At 37.6% G+C, this 17,930-nt stretch overlaps 2 protein-coding genes across 2 annotated transcripts; one reads left to right on the top strand and one right to left on the bottom strand.

Moving 5' to 3' along the window:
- Positions 1–3,357: 3,357 nt before the first annotated feature.
- Positions 3,358–7,815, bottom strand: LOC100259174 (uncharacterized). Its single transcript, XM_002284046.4, has 2 exons — positions 7,081–7,815; positions 3,358–6,927 (listed from the first exon to the last, which is right to left on the bottom strand). The coding sequence occupies exon 2, from the start codon at positions 6,660–6,662 to the stop codon at positions 3,810–3,812; it is 2,853 nt and encodes a 950-aa protein (XP_002284082.1). The 5' UTR covers positions 6,663–6,927; positions 7,081–7,815; the 3' UTR covers positions 3,358–3,809.
- Positions 7,816–9,154: 1,339 nt separating this feature from the next.
- Positions 9,155–15,179, top strand: LOC132253081 (pollen-specific leucine-rich repeat extensin-like protein 1). Its single transcript, XM_059734348.1, has 2 exons — positions 9,155–9,252; positions 12,407–15,179. Exons 1-2 carry the CDS (start codon positions 9,155–9,157, stop codon positions 14,847–14,849), a joined length of 2,541 nt encoding a protein of 846 aa, XP_059590331.1. The 3' UTR covers positions 14,850–15,179.
- Positions 15,180–17,930: the final 2,751 nt, after the last annotated feature.

The raw sequence follows: 17,930 nt of genomic DNA, 5'->3' as shown, positions 1-17,930 counted from the left end.
ATTTGGATTTTGAAATCAATCTATTCTTATTTATAATTCTATATAAATGAAGAAATTATTAAAAAAAGAAAAAGGAAAACAGTTATATTGAATTTTTGTAGTTTTATTGTAAGCGTGATGGGACATCGACAAAGTCTATCTCAAGAACATCTTTATCTTGGAAAATTGAATTTGAGAATTAGTTTTTTTTTTTTTTAAATAGCAAATGGTTGATATTTTCTTATTTTTTAATTTCATAAATTGAAAAAATATCTTTTAAAATAAAAATAATAGTTCGAAAAAATTATATTGATATTGGAATTTTTTGGTTTTAAAAAATATATTATTTTTATCCAAATAAGTGTAATTATCATATACCTTATAATTTCTCTATTTTCCACCCTCCAAACATATTTTGAGAAAATTCTAATTATGTTAAACTTTGTGCAACCTTTGAAAGACTTTATCCTTTTTAAAATCCTCAAATGTTCCTAATTACTCTAGAATTCTTTAGAATATCTTATGTAAAAGCTATATGGAAGGTATATAGGAACTCCACTTTCTTTTGTGGAGATACGGGCGTTTCGCCAATCTTCTATGGAAGCTTTAACTCTCTTATAAAAGCCAGGTGCCAGTAATGAAAAGTGCACTACCTTCCTGGATGAAGTCCTAAGCTCGTAATTGAAATATGAGTTAACCCTATAATTTCTTTTAAGTCATTATATTTAAATATGAAAAAAATTTAAATAAAAAAATCTCCTAAAAAATGTTCACCATATGTACTATGGTGTTGGTACATCCAATTTGTTAGTTTATAATACCGAAGAAGTAATCAACAGGCCAAATTGATTAAATAGGTTTCAGTGAGTGTTGATAAATATAAAATTGATAGGATATATTTTCGTGAAATTAATTTATTTGATCAATCTAGGTGTACTAAAATCCTCTAGTGAGTCTGAGAAAAAAAAAAATCATAACTCATGCTTGAGAAATTATTTTTTAATATTTTATGTATCTAAAATCAAATTTAAGAAGTCTACTTTATAGGGAAAATGTCAAAAGAAATTAAAGAATTCATTTGATAATTTAATCTTGTGAAACAAGTTTAGATGTCAAAAACACAGTGAGAAATAAGCATGATAAAAGAATGATTTTTATCTTTTATTTTAAAAACTATTTTTTTACTTGAACTAAATCCTACTAACATATTTAAAGAGTTTATAATACTATCCAAGCATTGAAATAATTTTGAGGGAGCTCTAAGTAATTTGATTTTAATTTTTCATTTCAAACGTCCAGCAACTATTTAGTGAGTTTATGTGTGAATCCTAATGAACTACTATGAATTCTAGTAGCCTAAGCAAGAATTAAAAATGTCCAAATTAAGATCCAAAAATGTCCTAAGCATAATTTCCTACATTCTCATGCATTAATTTGAAACATTGAACAAATATTACACATCTCCATTGCCCTTCTTTTTTTTATTTCACGTAAACATCACTAACACTTGCATCATTTCTATTGATTCTTCATCTTATGCAAATATTTCCTGTATTCATTCATTGGACTCTTTTTATTCAAAAACAAGCATGCCATTAGCTCCATTTTCCAATTCACACTCCAGAAGCAGGCTGATTCATGAACTGTTGGTACAAGCCCATCAAATATACAAGCCCCATGCCCTACACTTACAGGGAGTTGGATGCTTCCATGGGCTACCCAATGCAAGATTCCCCTTAGGGTAATTAGGCTTTCCTGGATCATGTGGCTGTCCATTATCGCTACCACGTGTGATTAATAGATGTAAAGGGCATGACGATGTGCAGTCGTCTTTAGAGGCTTTTGAGAGCCCCATGGGTAACCTTTTGAGGCATGTGGGCAATCGACGTCTCCTCAACCATAGGTTGCTGAGGAGGTCATTAAACTATTTTAAAATATTTAATAGGTTATAATTTTTCAAATTTATCCGAATAAATCCTAGAAGAATCCACGCAAAACCAGATGGATTTGAGACGTGTTCAGAAAGATGGACAATTTGGACAATTTACTATAAAAATATTTTCATGATAAAAAAGTTTCATTTAAAAGGGTGGGAAGAAAAGAAAACTCAAAAGACTACAAGTAAAATCAGCCAGGCATAGTAGTGATAACTGATAACACCATCTGTTTGGATATAATTGTATACTAGTCATGTTTGGACCATATGGAAAAGGAATTCGATCTAGATTGGCCAGTCATAAGATCACCACCATGCCAACCAAACCCAGTTTGAAGATTGAATTCATGGGGGACCATTCGATTTTTCGCTGCGGGTGTCTTCTTCCTCCTGGATATAAATCATAGTCTAAGCATTTTGGCCAACATATGTAGAATGATTCATTGACTTGGTATGAAGATAATGACATCCCGTTTTAGTGTCTTCTTGTTCCTCTGCATTTGTGGTGTGGTCTATTTTATGTTTGTTTTGAATCTCAGATGGATGATCAGCCCAGGAAGGAGCACATGCCGACTTAGTCCCAACTCCCAAGATAATATAAGGGTCCGTTTGGTGTTATTGAAGACGACAACCATTTTCCGTCTTAGTATCTACAAGGATAAAACACGCTTTCTAAGGTGTCTTTTATTTAATACATAAAATATCAAATTTCAAATACATTTTTTTATTTTTCATTTCTGACAAATCAACCGCAGCATTTAACAGATCCCTGATTAGAACGCAGTAGCAGACTCTTTTAGAAGTAGGAAGCGTCAAAAGGTAGGTCACTAATATTTTAGAAAAGGGGGTCCACCCGCAACAATGGTCAAGAGCTTGCATAGATTGGAATCTTAATCTGGACATGTGGTAGAGACGGTAAAAATGAGAAGGAATATAATAAACCATTAAAAGAGGCTGCCAACTAAATCAGATGTGGATGACTGAATCCATGTTTGTATGTATGTTACAACCATTTTTGATGTAAGAATCCTTGAATCCGGACTTTCATGGCTCAACAAAGAGGAGAACCCTTTTCATATTCGATTACCGAGAATGGATGCTGAGTGGAAATGGATCCATATCCCACGACAAAAATCAAGACGAAAGGCAGAGTAAAACAAGGACAGGGATTCCAGGCTTGGGTTGGAAGATGCATGAATAGTCACTGAATTAAAAGAGATTTTATTCTCCAGAGAAGGTGGACAAGTCAAAGCCAACCGCTTAATCCACATGATATGACAAAAAATGGAGTCAGAATTCAGAAAGCCCTCCCTTAAAACATAAAACACACCTAGTCTTAGGGCCAACCACCCAAACCAGTATTTGCAGACAAATGGTTGCTGTGGCCTGACGGAAAGAATCAGAGTTGAAAATAGATTTATGACCGTAAACAACAGCTCCAATAAGAGAACAAAAAAGAGAAAAAAACCTAGATCTCAAATAGGGGAAGCTGTGTTCAGTACAATATTTGGTTCTACTTTGAGTTCATAACTTCCTGTGCTGATATATCTCTCTAGAGCAAACTCTACATTAAACTATAAATAAGTTTAAAAAGAAAAAAGAAAAAAAAAAAAGAAAATACATTCAAAGAAATGACAACAAGAATAAACAAATTCATCTATTCCCAAAGAAAATCTCCCCAGGAAGAGCAAAAGAAACAGACCGCACAAAACCGCACCTTTGCCTACTTTCATGTTTGCTTCAGCATCTCATGCCAATTTTGGGCCTCAGAATTTGAAGAACTCAGGCCAGTAAGCACAAGTACACCAGCATTCAAGGATTTGCAATGGCAGCGGTGGGGTCCGTCTTCCTTCAAAATGGAAACAAAAACATTCATACAACCCTCCAAGTTTTTTTACATTTCAGAACCCTCTGGCACTGTGGATAATCCATCCCCTTCAACAAATGATGAATTGAGAAACTTAGCCACAAAAGCCCACATCTTATACACGTCTTCAAAGTTAGTCAGGAAACTGAGTGATGCTGTAACAACCTCAACTCGGAAGAACATGTCTTTACCATCTTGCCGGCAATTGGCCATTGACTTGCACAAAGCTGTATCTTCAGGATCTAATCCTCCTCGGTGCTGTTTTGGGCTGTCTACAATCCGGATATGGCTGAGGAAACCGATACCAAGAGATATTCCATTTTTCTCAGCCAATCTCTGAACAACTTCCGGGTGAATCATCCCTCCATGGCTGTTTCTCACGTTAAAGGCTACAGCTGCACCCCTCTCATACTTGATCTTTGGGCCGTATATTTGTACAAGAGGCACTCCCATATCTAAGTCTGAACTGGATAAACGAAGTTGAAGCAATGAAGTCACAAGCCAATTGATCAGATACCGCAGTCTGAGGGTAGTTTTGTTAAGACCCAACATGTTAATGTGATCAAGATGCCGGCAAATTATCTCAGGCTCCCTCCTGCCCCACTCTAGGCCATCACCATAATCTCCTTCACTCATGGACTCATCGTCACCAAGGGTAGTTAGAGAAACTTCACCAGGCTCCAAGAATTGGCTCAAACTTTCTTTCCGGTTATCTTCCATGGTAAAAGATACCCTGCGGCCCATGCTTGCAGCTAAATCAGTCTCTTCCAAACCAAAAAATCTGCCACCAGCAAATCTATTTCCCTCCCTTCTTCCCAATAGTCTAAACTCACCCTCTGTCTCTCTTCTTATGGCACTTTCTTTTGTTTCTTGGCAACTTTCAGACATTGAAGTGTTCTCAAGGTTACCCCGTAGAGAGGCAGAAGTCCGGTTCCTGGTTCCAAATCCATTTACCGTGGGACTCAACTTACAACCAGTCAGCATGGTTTCTTCTCTACCATCAGGTTCTTCTTGAATCTCTCCAACATGCTGTGAATCTGCTTTTTTCCCACTAGTTCCAAAAGCTGGGTTCAATTCTCCAAAATGTTCCTCTTCTGGGATCCCCTTAATCAGGTCTAGCTCCTGTGACACTGATAATACAGCCGCATCAAAAGATAACACAGGGTCATCATGCAGTCTGAGATTTATCCTCCTGTCATCATATATTGGACTCTTCGACATGTTTAATGCTGGTTTTGGAGAGAGGTGCTTATTGTTTCTCCTGCCCGAAAACCATGAGGGTGGTAATGGTGAGCCTGCTTTCTGTTTGGTCAACTGGCCAGAATTATCTGAACCAAATGGACTCTGACCCAAATCAATCCAGTATGAGTTGTCTGATAACTCATCTTCACTGAAAATTGGACTTTTCATAACCTCACCAATCGAAATGCTTTCAGCTTCCTCAATAATAGTGCTTGCTCCATCCCTGTCTGAGCTGTTATCTTGATCCAACTCTGTCTCAAAAACATCCCTCACCTGAGTAGAAGTGAACACACCTGAAAAGGCAGGCATCTGTGAAGAGCCCCCATGAGTTTCAGTCATCAATTCTTCATCATCATTGCTTGCATTGTCGTTGTGCCCACCCAGTCCATCCAAACCATCCATAGAATCACTCAGGTATTGGGGAAAAACTGGTAGGATCCTCACCATTCCAGACCCAGTTCGCCCACACTGATTTTGCAGGCTTCCCATCACAGACTTCTTGATCAAGAGGCATCCAAATCCAGTAGGGTCAGACCCAAACACCCTGTAAAATGACGTGATTATAAAATCTGGCCGGAAGAGAGACAAGCCAAGTGAATCCATATCCTTGGGACCTAAGGATCCAGCGTCAAGCAAAACATGCCAATTGTTTTGTTGAGCAAGTGCCATCCACTGGTAAGAATACTTGGCCCCAGTAACCCTAGACTGAACAGGGAACACAAAAAGCCCAGCTGCAGAGTCCTTCTTCCTTCTCTTCTTGTTTGAGATCTGCTTTCTCAGTTCCCTCGAGCAGAGTTTCAGGGTTGGCCATCTAAACCAGGCACTGTAAACCTTTGCACCTTTCTCTTTAGCACTTTGAGCCATCCAATTCACAGACTGGCTCTCATGATCAAACATGGTCAACAGCCTTCTATTTGTTTGGAAAGGGTAAGATTCAGCGAGCAATTTAAATGCAGATCCTCTACTAACAGTAAAAACAAGGCCATACTCATTTTCAGGTATGTTCAAATAGTCCATAATCCTAGTCTTGATATCGTGCTCTACGGTACCTTTCTCGGCACCCCCATAAAGAGCATGGTTGCTCAGATTTGCAGTTATCTCTGATAAGCTAAATGCCGATGATTCCCAATTATGATGAGTTTGAAGGTAAGAAAATAGCCCAAAGCCACAGAAATCGAGGCATACCTTCGCATACAATTCAGCCAAGTGCTCGTACTCGTCTGACCTCAGCTGATCAATCTTTTCCGTGGATTGGAACTTGGGGTACATAGTGAGGAACTTGGAGAACGCATCACGTAGATTAGGAATGGAGTCTGCCGAGCAGAATACTCGCTCTGCTGCGAGAGCAGTGGCTCGCAAGAACTCCTTCTGAGCATGGAGCCTAGCAAGAGATCTCGAGCGCCCAAAGTTACCATCTTGATTAGCGGACTCAGAGTCGATATCTTGGGATTTTACGAGAGACCCATCTTCAGATGCCTCTTCAAGAGCCTCCCTGAGCTTGTTCTCCTGCAATTGCCGGAGAATCGAGGGCTTTCGCTTGACGTCCTCTGTCAAACCAGAACCATCTCTCCTCCTGCCCTTCTTGACCAAGATTAGGGCCGCACAGTGTGATATCGGTTTCCATAGTGAAATATGCATGAATGCTCTTCAATCTGACAGAAACCAAGAAAGCAAAACCAGCAGAGGGCTCAGCCCACAACCCCAAACTTTCTTTTATCTCATCTAACTGCCCCGAGTAAAGCGGATTGATTTCGAGTTTCAAAACACCGAAACAGAAAGCAAAAGTATTTCTGATAGTCCCAGAAATCAAATGTCTGCTTTTGAAAATCAAATCGTCAACCGCAGAGAATAAGATACATTCCGAGCTTTAGCCGTTCTTACGGGAGTCTCCTTTACTTTAAACCTAAAGCATTCAAAACAACCACCAAAGAAGAGAAAGAGAAACAAAACAGAGAATCTTCGATTAAGACCCATAAATTCTGCAAGATCAGTAACACTCAGTCCAAAAGAAAAGAAAAGGAAAAGAAAACAAAAGCATGTTTGATTAGTGTATAACCTTTATTGCGATCAGAGAAACCCTAGCTTTAGCATCCTTGAAGGGCCCATAATTGAGAGTTTCAATTCGAATTCAACAACACCCCACTTGCAACACAGAAATTAAACAACATCCAGGCCTCAACCCCACCAAAGACGCACCACTCAGATTCAATCACATCAGAACAAAACCAGAAATTCGGTTTATAAATCCAACACTCGAAAATAAAAGACGAAAGTATCTCCCAAAAAACCCCAACATCCAACCACATTAATTATTGAAACCCTAGATTATACCCAGTACAGTTTTTTTTTTTTTTAAATAAAAAGAAAACAAGAAAGCGTCCCAACCAGACCCAGTCAACACAAGAAAAAGAAAAAACCGAAACCCTAGAAAAATGACAAAGAATGTAGTAGAAGAAGAAGAGAAAGAGAAAACAAAAACAAGGCCTCCAAATTAGAAGAAGGAAAATCCCTGAAAACAGAGCAGAGAAAACAGTTCCAACCGCCCATCATCTTATTTCTCTCTTCCCCTCACCAACTCCTATATGCATTCACCTACATCTACAACTGCAGAGGAACACTACCCCTGTGGGCGGAAGGCAGCTGAATAATAATAAAATTAATAGAAGGCAAAGCCTTCAGCCTTGCAATTCCATCAATGTCTCATTTACTGCGCTGGTGAATCCAGACATGTCCGTATTGAATGCTCCACTCTTAGTCCCCACTCCCCACCATTTATTACTCCCTCCTCTGCCCCCCTCCCTCTCTCTTCTTTTTTCCCAAATTAACCCCCTCCCCCGCTCCTCCTCCCTCTCCCTTATTTTTACTCCCCTCCCTTGCTCAATCCTCATTTACTGCTGTCTGAATCCCCACCAAATTCCTATGCTTTTCAGAAAAAAGCTTACTCCCTTTTGACTTCACCCACCTACCTGTTCTTCCATCCTTTCTAGCACTAATTGTGGTGAAGAAAAATGAAAAACTAGCTTCTGGGTATTTCAGAAATACAAAGAAATCTTACGAATGAAAAAAAAAAAAAAATTAAAATGCATGGACAACAACAAAGAAAACTGAAAATTTCCATACATCAAACGTCAGCCAAAATCTATTTCATCCATAATTTTTTATATTTAAAATATTTCTCACTTATGATTAGATAAAGCATCATGACTGCCGGTTGAAAAATTGAGATGCGCATCTTGCAAAAAGCTGATGTTGAAGTTGCTCGATTCCAATTCATTCATAATTTACTCTCTCATTTATTATCACTGACAAGGATATTCACCTTATCTCCACTAACCTCACTTTCCTTGCCATTATTATCCCCTTTATCACAATGTACGCTAGGTTGAGGATTTTAATACTTCTCAAGAGCTTATTAATTCTGTTTGGTTATATAAAAATAATTTTTTGTTTTTAAAAATAAAAAATTATTTTTAAAATTTTCTAACATTAATCTTATTCTGAAAATAATTTTTAAATATAAAATGATTTTTAGATAATAAATGGAAGTGATTTTTACCTATTTTTAAGAATAAAAAGAGTATATGAATTCATTTGATGAAACTTGTTTTTAAAAATTAGTTTTTATTTTTTAATTTAAAAATTAGTTTTTATTTTTTAATTTAAAAATTAAAAAAAAAAAAAAGACAATTTCATGACCAAACACACTTGGATTTTATCATATTTGTTTTTTCGTATTTCAATTTAAAGTGTAGATGTTCTATTATTATTCAAAAAAAAAAAGAAAGAAAAAAAAATGGCATTTGGGTAATTTCACCCCTTTTTGACTTTATCAATGGCGTCGAAGGCTCCAAATGGATACATCCAATGGGGTTAAGATTAAGGTTAGCATTGACTTGTTGCTTTCACTCCTAATTACGGTTCCGCCCTCCCTCGTCTTTGGATTCCCACGAGTTTCCGAAGATTTTCAGTTCCTCGCCTCGGCCCGGGAAACGAAATGGAAGGTGAACGCCATTCCGATAATTTGGCCAGGTTAACCTCGAAACTTACGTTGAAATATCAAATTATCGCGGCAACTTTACGAGAGGAAGTTGGTTTGACGAAGCCTACGAGATTCAAATGGTTGATAAGTCATGTGCGTCGCCAGAGGAGGTGGTGATGGTCTATGCGTTGACCATGAGGGGCACGTGATGGGTTTCCTTCCAGTGCGATATCCGCCCATCGCATTACGGTGGGGATCTTTTTCTATTTTTATTTTCACTAAAAATTAAAAAATGTATTAAAATGCAAATAATTATATCAAATCAAACAGCTCAAATAATGAATTTCATGGTCTCTGCCCTACACTAATGGTGGGCCTTCCCACACCATTCTTGTTTTGTACAAATTAATTTTTAATTCAAATATAATATTTATTTAAAAAAAAAAGAATTATTATTTTTTGCTTTTTCTCTCCATGTCCAAACTGTCGTATCCAATCTATTTTTATAGCAAACGTAAAAAATGAGTTTAGCAATATGAAAGTTACATGAGCCTAACAAATTGGTGATAAATCGACGATTTGGACGAGATATTGGGTACAAGTTAGCAGTCTTTTTCTGTTGGTGATTAATGCATTTGCAATAAATGTGGGGTTTTTCAGTTCTTGTGGTGGGCAGGATTGCAGCAAACCTTTTAATTCACCCTCAACCAGCTCTTTCCATTCCATTATTGACTAGCATGGCTCATTTTTTCTGTTCTCTTTTTGGGTAGATCATAGACATGTTTCTTTCAATTTTGTTACAAATCCCTTTCCCTATCCAAGAAGGTGAGATAGTATTTTAGCTGTGGACTCTGTAAAAATATTCATATCCTTGATTTGGTCAATGCTTGAGAATCAACAAGCTGTATTCAAAGCCAAGTAAAATATATTTTTAGGGTTTGTCAGCAGATGTGTTTCTGTGGAGTTTTGATAGTTTCAACACTATCTTCCACCCAAAGTCACTGCTTGATTGAGTTACACTTTTGAAGCATTTTTGGGAAGAGGATAAAAATATCTCAACAAAGAGGTTTTTAAAATTTTTGCATTGAAGTTTGGAGATTGTTTGGCCTCAACCCAAATCCGTTTTTAGTATTTACACTCCCCAAAACAAGATTCCCCCTTTTTTCTTTTAGTTTGTGCTTTGGAGTTTGGACTTTGCCCTAGTCCCAAACACACCCTTGGATTGTGCCACACATCCTTTCTTTTGCCTGCATATCCCAAACCATCTCTCAGCAAAAACCTACAATTCTGACATTCAACTTTGCATTTTGATTCACTCTTTTATTTTAATTTATTTATTTAATGCAAGAGAAACAGAGCAGCAGCTGAAACAAGGCACTGGCATGCTTAGTTTGTACTTATATGCAACTAACCTTCCTTTGTTTTCACAATCAATTAATAAAAAAATCACATGTGGAGTGGACGTAATCATCCACTAATAAATGAATTTGGGTGGACTTCCATAAAGTCTAATTGCAAACTGATGAATTCCATAATGTCACTTCTTTCTAATGAGGAAGTTTTCATTAAGGGCTTTTACTTGCCTTTTATTTTATCACATGATTCATAGCATCGAGGGTCATTTATCAATGTTATCATATCAGTACTGGGTCTGAATGAATGAACGAATGTAGCCATTATGTAGGTGCCCCAATTAATAACCGAAATTGGGGATCCATGCTGTGTGGCTCGAGCCACGATGCTTCAGTTCCTCACTTAGCATGCGCATGGCCCCTAATGTCCAAGTGGATCAATTAGATTTTGGAGCAGAAAGGCATCACCTTTCGCAATGGCGAATGCCGAGTGTTGAGTAATTGAGTAGAGTGCCTTTTTATTTTTTTATTTTTTATGTGGATGTGTAGGGTTTTTTCTTTGGGTGCTTTAGCCCTTTTGTTTTTGGTTGAATCGCTTTTCCTATGATGTCGATTCCATTCAAATTCTGCTTTGGTATATAAAGTTCACCAATATCTAAGTGAGTGAGGATAGTGGGGTCACAAAAGCTCAATATCCATCTTTGATTCTCGAGACGAGACAGCCATGCAAGTTTTTGTGGGTGATGTCTTTTCTTATGGAGCAACTAAAAGATGGATGTAATTTTCAATGGGTTGTGGGAGTGGATTTTCATGTATGCCACTGTGGGCAATGTGAGTTGGCAAGTCCTGGGTTGGGTGGTCCAAGTCCTCATTCCATACAAAAATAAATCAATGAATGGATGACGCTTCATACGAACTACGTTTTAGATCATGTTAGACCAATCATCCACATTAGGTCAATCAATTAAGAACTATGAACAACTTGTAGCCTCACTCCATACTGCAAACTCTGAGCCCATTGGCTAGTTGTCAAGTGGCAGTTGAAAGATTCCAAATTTTACAATGAAAAACACAGGTTGACCAATGATAACAGGAGGAACCAAACTCTTGAAATGGAAAGCAAAGAACTGATGATGGTGACAGAGAACTTAAGAAAGCTCAGTCATCCTAGACATCTCAAGAAATTAGAGTCTTAGACTCTGCATTTTATACGTACGTTTAGGTGTTTCTTGCGAATTTGAGTTCGATTCTCTGAGGATTAGATGTTCTGTAGGCAATACTGTATCGATACGTCCAGATTGTACGAGTCTTGCCTCTCGAGTCATCAGTCATCATTCATGACTCTGTAGGAGGGACGAGGTGGTCCAAACTGGGCCAGCTCGCAGGCTTGCATTGAGCCATAGTCACCTTCGGATGGGCCCAAATCCAGCCACATCCAAAGGAACAGACCAGACCCAGTCCAAATTCCTACCTCCTAAGTAAAATTTAAATTGTTATTATTACTTACATATTCTGTAGAAGTTTATTCTTTAAATGGATTTTATTTTTGAGAAAACTTGCTGTGGAACGTCTAGTTGGGCTACGGACTTTAAGCAATTTCCCTATATTTACCCTGTAGCTTCTCTAGACACAAGATGACTAACCAATATCCGCCAGTAGCAACCAGAGGAACGGTCGCCCCATGATCATAGGTTCCTTAAGATAGGTCTCACCTCAAAGCAAAGGAGGCATTGGTCCATGAAAACATTTTGGCAGTTGGTGGTTGACTTGGTCGTTGGTTGTTGGTTAGTTTATTAACGGTTAATTTTATATTTAGGCAATGACCAATATTGAAGGGCTAAATTGCTAAACCGTACTTAAAAATAAGGGGGTACCTCTAAATCAAACAAATTATTCGAAACCCGCGAAATGTATTGTGCGTAAGGGACAACACCTTGTATTCTGGTGCCAGAGAGATTGTTGCAAAGCCTCTTAAAAGCTACCAATCCACGTGGGTGAGCCCCAAGTTTTGAACCAGTACCCCACATTGATCGTCTCTTTCCTATAAGCAGCTCTGGGCATCTCCAAGGTGGCGCCCTATTGCAGTCCCTCCAAAAAATGCAGGCCTCAGGCTGCTTCCTGTTGCTCTCTCTTCTCCTCTCGTCTCCCTTGTCATCATTCTCCTTGGCTCTATCTGATGAGGAAGCCTCTCTTATTGCTCATCGCCAACTCTTAGCCATTCCTAAAGATGGTGACTTGCCCAATGACTTTGAATATGAGGTAGATCTTGTAGTAGCCTTTGCCAACGCTAGGCTGCGGCAAGCCTACATTGCACTCCAAGCTTGGAAACATGCTATGTACTCTGACCCATTTAACACCACCTCCAACTGGGAAGGGGCCAATGTTTGTGCTTACAAGGGCGTTTTCTGTGCACCAGCACTTGATAACCCGAAATTGAGTGTGGTCGCTGGCGTGGATCTTAACCATGCTGACATTGCAGGGTATCTCCCAGTGGAGTTGGGTTTGATGACTGATCTTGCTCTTTTCCACATTAATTCCAACCGGTTCTGCGGGATCATTCCCAAGAGTTTCTCTAGGCTTACAATTCTCCACGAGCTTGATGTTAGTAACAATCGGTTTGTGGGTCCTTTTCCAGCAGTGGTTCTATCAATTCCTGCTCTCAGGTACCTTGATCTCAGGTATAATGAATTTGAAGGGGAATTGCCTCCTGAACTCTTCGATAAGGATCTTGATGCGTTGTTTGTGAACCATAACCGGTTCACATCCAATATTCCTGAAACTCTGGGCCACTCTCGGGCCTCCGTTATTGTGTTTGCCGGCAACAAATTTACAGGCTGCATTCCACGCAGCATTGGGCAGATGGGGAACACTCTGAATGAGATTATATTTGCAAGCAATGATATGTCGGGATGCCTCCCAACTGAGATTGGAATGCTGCGAAATTTAACAGTTTTTGATGCGGCATCGAACTCATTTACGGGCATATTGCCGAAAAGCTTTAATGGGCTTAAACAAATTGAGCATTTGAATGTTGCCCATAACACGCTGACAGGATTTGTGTCAGATAGCATATGCAACTTGTCTAGCTTGTCCAATTTCACATTCTCCTACAACTACTTCAAAGGTGAAGCCAAAGCATGCGAACCGCCTTCCAGGACAGACATCACGCTGGATGATACAAGCAACTGTTTACCAGACCGCCCAAAACAGAAGTCCGCAGCAACTTGCAATCCGGTGGTTAGCCGGCCAGTTGATTGTAGCAAGGCCAAGTGTGGGGGTGGTGCATCAACACCCTCTCCCTCTCCATCAAGTCCTCCAGGCGACAAGGCCTCACCCCCACCACACACTACGCCTTCTACCACTCCAAAACCATCTCCCACGCCATCTCCAAAGTCAACACCATCGCCTTCAAAGCCATCTCCCACACCATCTCCACCAAAACCCTCACCCTCATCCTCACCTCCAAAGTCAACTCCCGCACCATTTCCACCCTCACCATCGCCCCCAAAACCATCTCCAGCGCCATCTCCAAAATCATCACAGACTCCATCTCCAAAACCCTCACCTTCACCGTCACCTCCAAAGTCAACTCCTGCACCATTTCCACCCTCACCATCACCCCCAAAACCATCTCCAGCGCCATCTCCAAAATCATCACAGACTCCATCTCCAAAACCCTCGCCTTCGCCACCAAAGCCATCTCCAGCACCGTCTCCAAAATCATCCCCGTCACCGCCAAAGCCCTCACCGTCTCCAGACTCATCCCCATCACCCCCAAAACCATCACCGTCACCACCAAAACCATCACCGTCACCGCCAAAACCCTCACCGTCTCCAAACTCATCCCCATCACCCCCAAAACCATCACCGGCACCACCAAAACCATCACCGGCACCGCCAAAACCCTCACCGTCTCCAAACTCATCCCCATCACCCCCAAAACCATCACCATCTCCAAAATCATCACCATCACCTCAAACACCATCTCCGAAATCATCTCCATCACCCACTCCAAAAGCATCCCCATCTCCATCTCCAAAATCTTCGCCGTCACCACCAAAACCGCCTTCTCCTGCTGCAAACCCTCCTAAACAACCTTTTGCACCGACTGAAGCACCAGGGCCATCCCCCGATCCCAATGCTCAATCTCCAGTTCCAATGAGGCGTCCCCCTCCAAGATCTTGGCACTCCCCTCCACCTCCACTCCACTCTCCACCCCCACCACCCCTCCACTCCCCTCCACCTCCACTCCACTCTCCACCACCACCAAATCTCCAATCCCCTCCACCGCCACTCCAATCTCCACCACCACCGCCCTTCCACTCCCCTCCACCTCCACTCCGCTCCCCCCCACCACCCGTCCACTCCCCTCCACCACCACCTCCTCCTGTGTCCTCCCCACTATCCCCTCCACCGGCTGACGACTTCATTCTTCCCCCACATCTTGGCTTCGAGTACTCCTCCCCACCACCACCAATGTTCCCAGGTTACTAAATGGTTGGGCGCTCTCCTATTAGTTATACAATCTTACAACCTACACCCACTTTTGTTAGTAGTTTGTAGTTAGTGATACAAGCAGGGATACAACAAAACACACTTACCTGCAGATTGTAAATCTCATATCCACAGCGGAAAGTGTTTGCAATGTCCATTTCCCCTGTTAATATTCTTGTAATTTCTCTTTAACGTGTGTTGTGCATGGACCAAATCAGCCCTTTGTCCGCTACGTCCTCATGCATGCGCGTCAACTTCCAACTTGAATTGCTCAGAGGGGACATCATCTGTATATCATGTCATCTTGTAGCATATCAAGGAATTGGTTTTCTTTTTCAGTTTTAATTTGGTTTACAATCACAACAAATTGTAACTATTGTAGAAAGAGAGTATGTGTTTGATGGGAATCATGGGATGGTATCAAAATCTTTGGTCTTTTCGATAGGAGTGAGACTATTCTCGAGTGAACCTAATGGGTAACAATTAAATACTCCTCATATTGCACCAAAGTCTTTCATCTTTTTATTAGGAGTCACAATACATTTGAGTAAACCTAGTGAGGTGATTATATCAGAATAATTTAATATTAAAAAATGTCAATATAGCCTTCTCAGAAGAGTCAATACTTAATTACCACAATGAGCAAAATAAAAAAAGAATGATGGCTCTAATTTTGTGTCTCATGTTATAATTAGAGAATGATTTAAGTCTTATATTCAAATAAATTATTTTTTTTAATTTTGAAATCGCAATAAGATTCATGTTCTTATTTATAATTCTCTATAAATAGAAATTTTTGCCTTTCTTCTCCCTGCAACTCTCCACCCCAACACCCATTCTCACTTCTTAACCTATTTTTTTCACTTTATTTTATTTTCTTTATTATTATTATATTTATGTTTGTTTGTGGGCTGAAATTAGGCTTGTGCATTTATATTTATTTGTGGGTATTATTATTATTATTATTATTACTATTTTTTCTTTATTTTTGGTGATTTGATTTTAATAGTAATTATTATTGAAATTAGCTTGTTCATTTATGTTTGTTTGTGGGCCTTATGTTTGAGTTTTGTTAATTAGTATGAAATTTATGTTAATTTATTATTGGAAAATTAATATAAAATTTGGGCTAATTTATCGTTGGTGAATTAATTTTGAATTTGTTAATTTGGATTATTAAGTTAATAATTTATATAATTTTACTCATTTGAATTATTTAATTTAGATATGATATAATATTGTGCTATATTTTGGATGTGAGTTTGCATATTAAATTGAGTTGATTTTGGTTGTAAATTTAAGTTTACACATTAAATTAGGCTTAGATTATAGGATATTAAATTTAGAAATTTAGATCATGTTTTGAGTTTGATTAATTGAACTTAAATTTTGGCTATTAATTTAGAAATTTTAGATTAAGGCCTATGACATGTGAGATATTTTTTGTTGGGTTATATTTGCTAATTTGAGCCAATTTTTAATTGGTGAAATTTATCGGATTAATTTGAAGTTTGGATTTAGGTTTAAATATTTGTTTTGGACTTCGTATATTTTTGGATATTTACACTTTGGACTATTTTTGTTTTTGCATGAGTTTATTCTGCAATTCTGTTAGCTGAGTACAGATTTATGCCACGTGGAGTATGAAATTTCATGAAAGAAAGTGAGATTCGAAAATATTTTAAATGGAACATTGAATTTGTTGTAAGTTTATTTGGGTACGCATTTTATTCTCAACTTTTATTTGGTTTTATTTCTATTAGTTATTGTAAATATTCGTTTGTATATATTTATGGAGTGTGTACAAAATTGAATATCGAATAAATCAAAAAAAATTTTAAATAAGAAGAATAATTCAGTAAATATGTTTTAATAAAATAATAATTTTAAAATATTATTCTTATTATTAATAAAATTTTAGAAAAATCCAAAAAAATGTTTTTAATATAATTTGAAATTTTTTTTAATAATAATTGTCCAAAAAATTCTTTGTTTAATAAAAATTGTCCAAAAATTGTTTTGTAATAAATTTGTCCCAAAAATTAATTTTTAATTAAAAATTCTTTTGCAAATAAAGTTATATTTTTTTTTAATAATTTGTTTAAGTCACTTTTCTTAAATGAAAACAAATTGAAATATTTTTGTAAATAAAATTGTAAACATTCGTTCTTTTTTAGTAAAAGTAAATAAAAATAATTTTTGTTATCAAATTGAAATTTTGTAATAAATTCTTTTGATATAATAAATGCAAATAAAATTGAATCAAGTCAATAATTGAAAATAAATTGAAACTCTTTTTTGTATATAAATAATTGAAATCATTAATTTAAAATCATTTTTAATAAAATCCTTTAAAATTTCTTGAAAACTTTTTTTTTTTTAGTTCAATAAATCATTTTGCATAATTCTCTCATTATTTATTTTGTATATTCTTGTAATTAGATTTCATCCTTATTTTTGTATATATTGATTTTTATTATGACTTGTACATTGATTATTTTTCTTGATATTCATAATTAATTAATTAATTGTCACAATTCCCTTAATTCATTTAGTAGAGACCATATGTATACGGGTTTAGAGGGGTGGTACGACTCATCATCTTACTTTCCGAATAGGTAACCTGACTCCCGAATCAAAACTCGATTTTTTACAGATCCGTTTTTTCCTTTAGGAGTCACATATGGTTTTTTTTATTTTTTTATTTTGTTTTCCTTTAAAAAAAAACAAAAATAAGTAGTGATTCCAAAGTATTTTCTAAAAATCATATTTTTCACAAATAAATAAAAAACGAGTTTCGTCGTCGAGTGGGGACTCACGTGAAAAACGCGGTCCACACATTACCTCATCCTCACATAATATTTCTATCAATCTAATGACTCACAACATGTTGGTGTATACTCATTTATTAATACTTGCAAAGTGAACAACAAACATCAACTAATAATTACTTTAGCCTCATTATAGGTAAGGAAACAAGTTTCTCCTAACACGAAAGAATTGCTATTATCACCAAATGATTCAAGAAAGAAATCCCTTCACTACATTTTCGGTGCTAAATCAAGTAGAGGTTCAAAGTCC

This window comes from Vitis vinifera, chromosome 18, assembly GCF_030704535.1.
Source record: "Vitis vinifera cultivar Pinot Noir 40024 chromosome 18, ASM3070453v1".
NCBI classification, from domain to species: Eukaryota; Viridiplantae; Streptophyta; class Magnoliopsida; order Vitales; family Vitaceae; genus Vitis; species Vitis vinifera.
This window is presented reverse-complemented; position numbering and strand designations above follow the sequence as displayed.

What these genes read in the sequence shown, in the direction of transcription:
- LOC100259174 (XM_002284046.4), bottom strand. Translation starts at nt 6,662, where the DNA reads ATGCATATTTCACTATGGAAACCGATATCACACTGTGCGGCCCTAATC.
- LOC132253081 (XM_059734348.1), top strand. Translation starts at nt 9,155, where the DNA reads ATGTGCGTCGCCAGAGGAGGTGGTGATGGTCTATGCGTTGACCATGAG. An exon ending in TATCCGCCCATCGCATTACG is followed by an intron (nt 9,253 to 12,406) that starts GTGGGGATCTTT and finishes TCCTATAAGCAG; the next exon opens with CTCTGGGCATCTCCAAGGTG.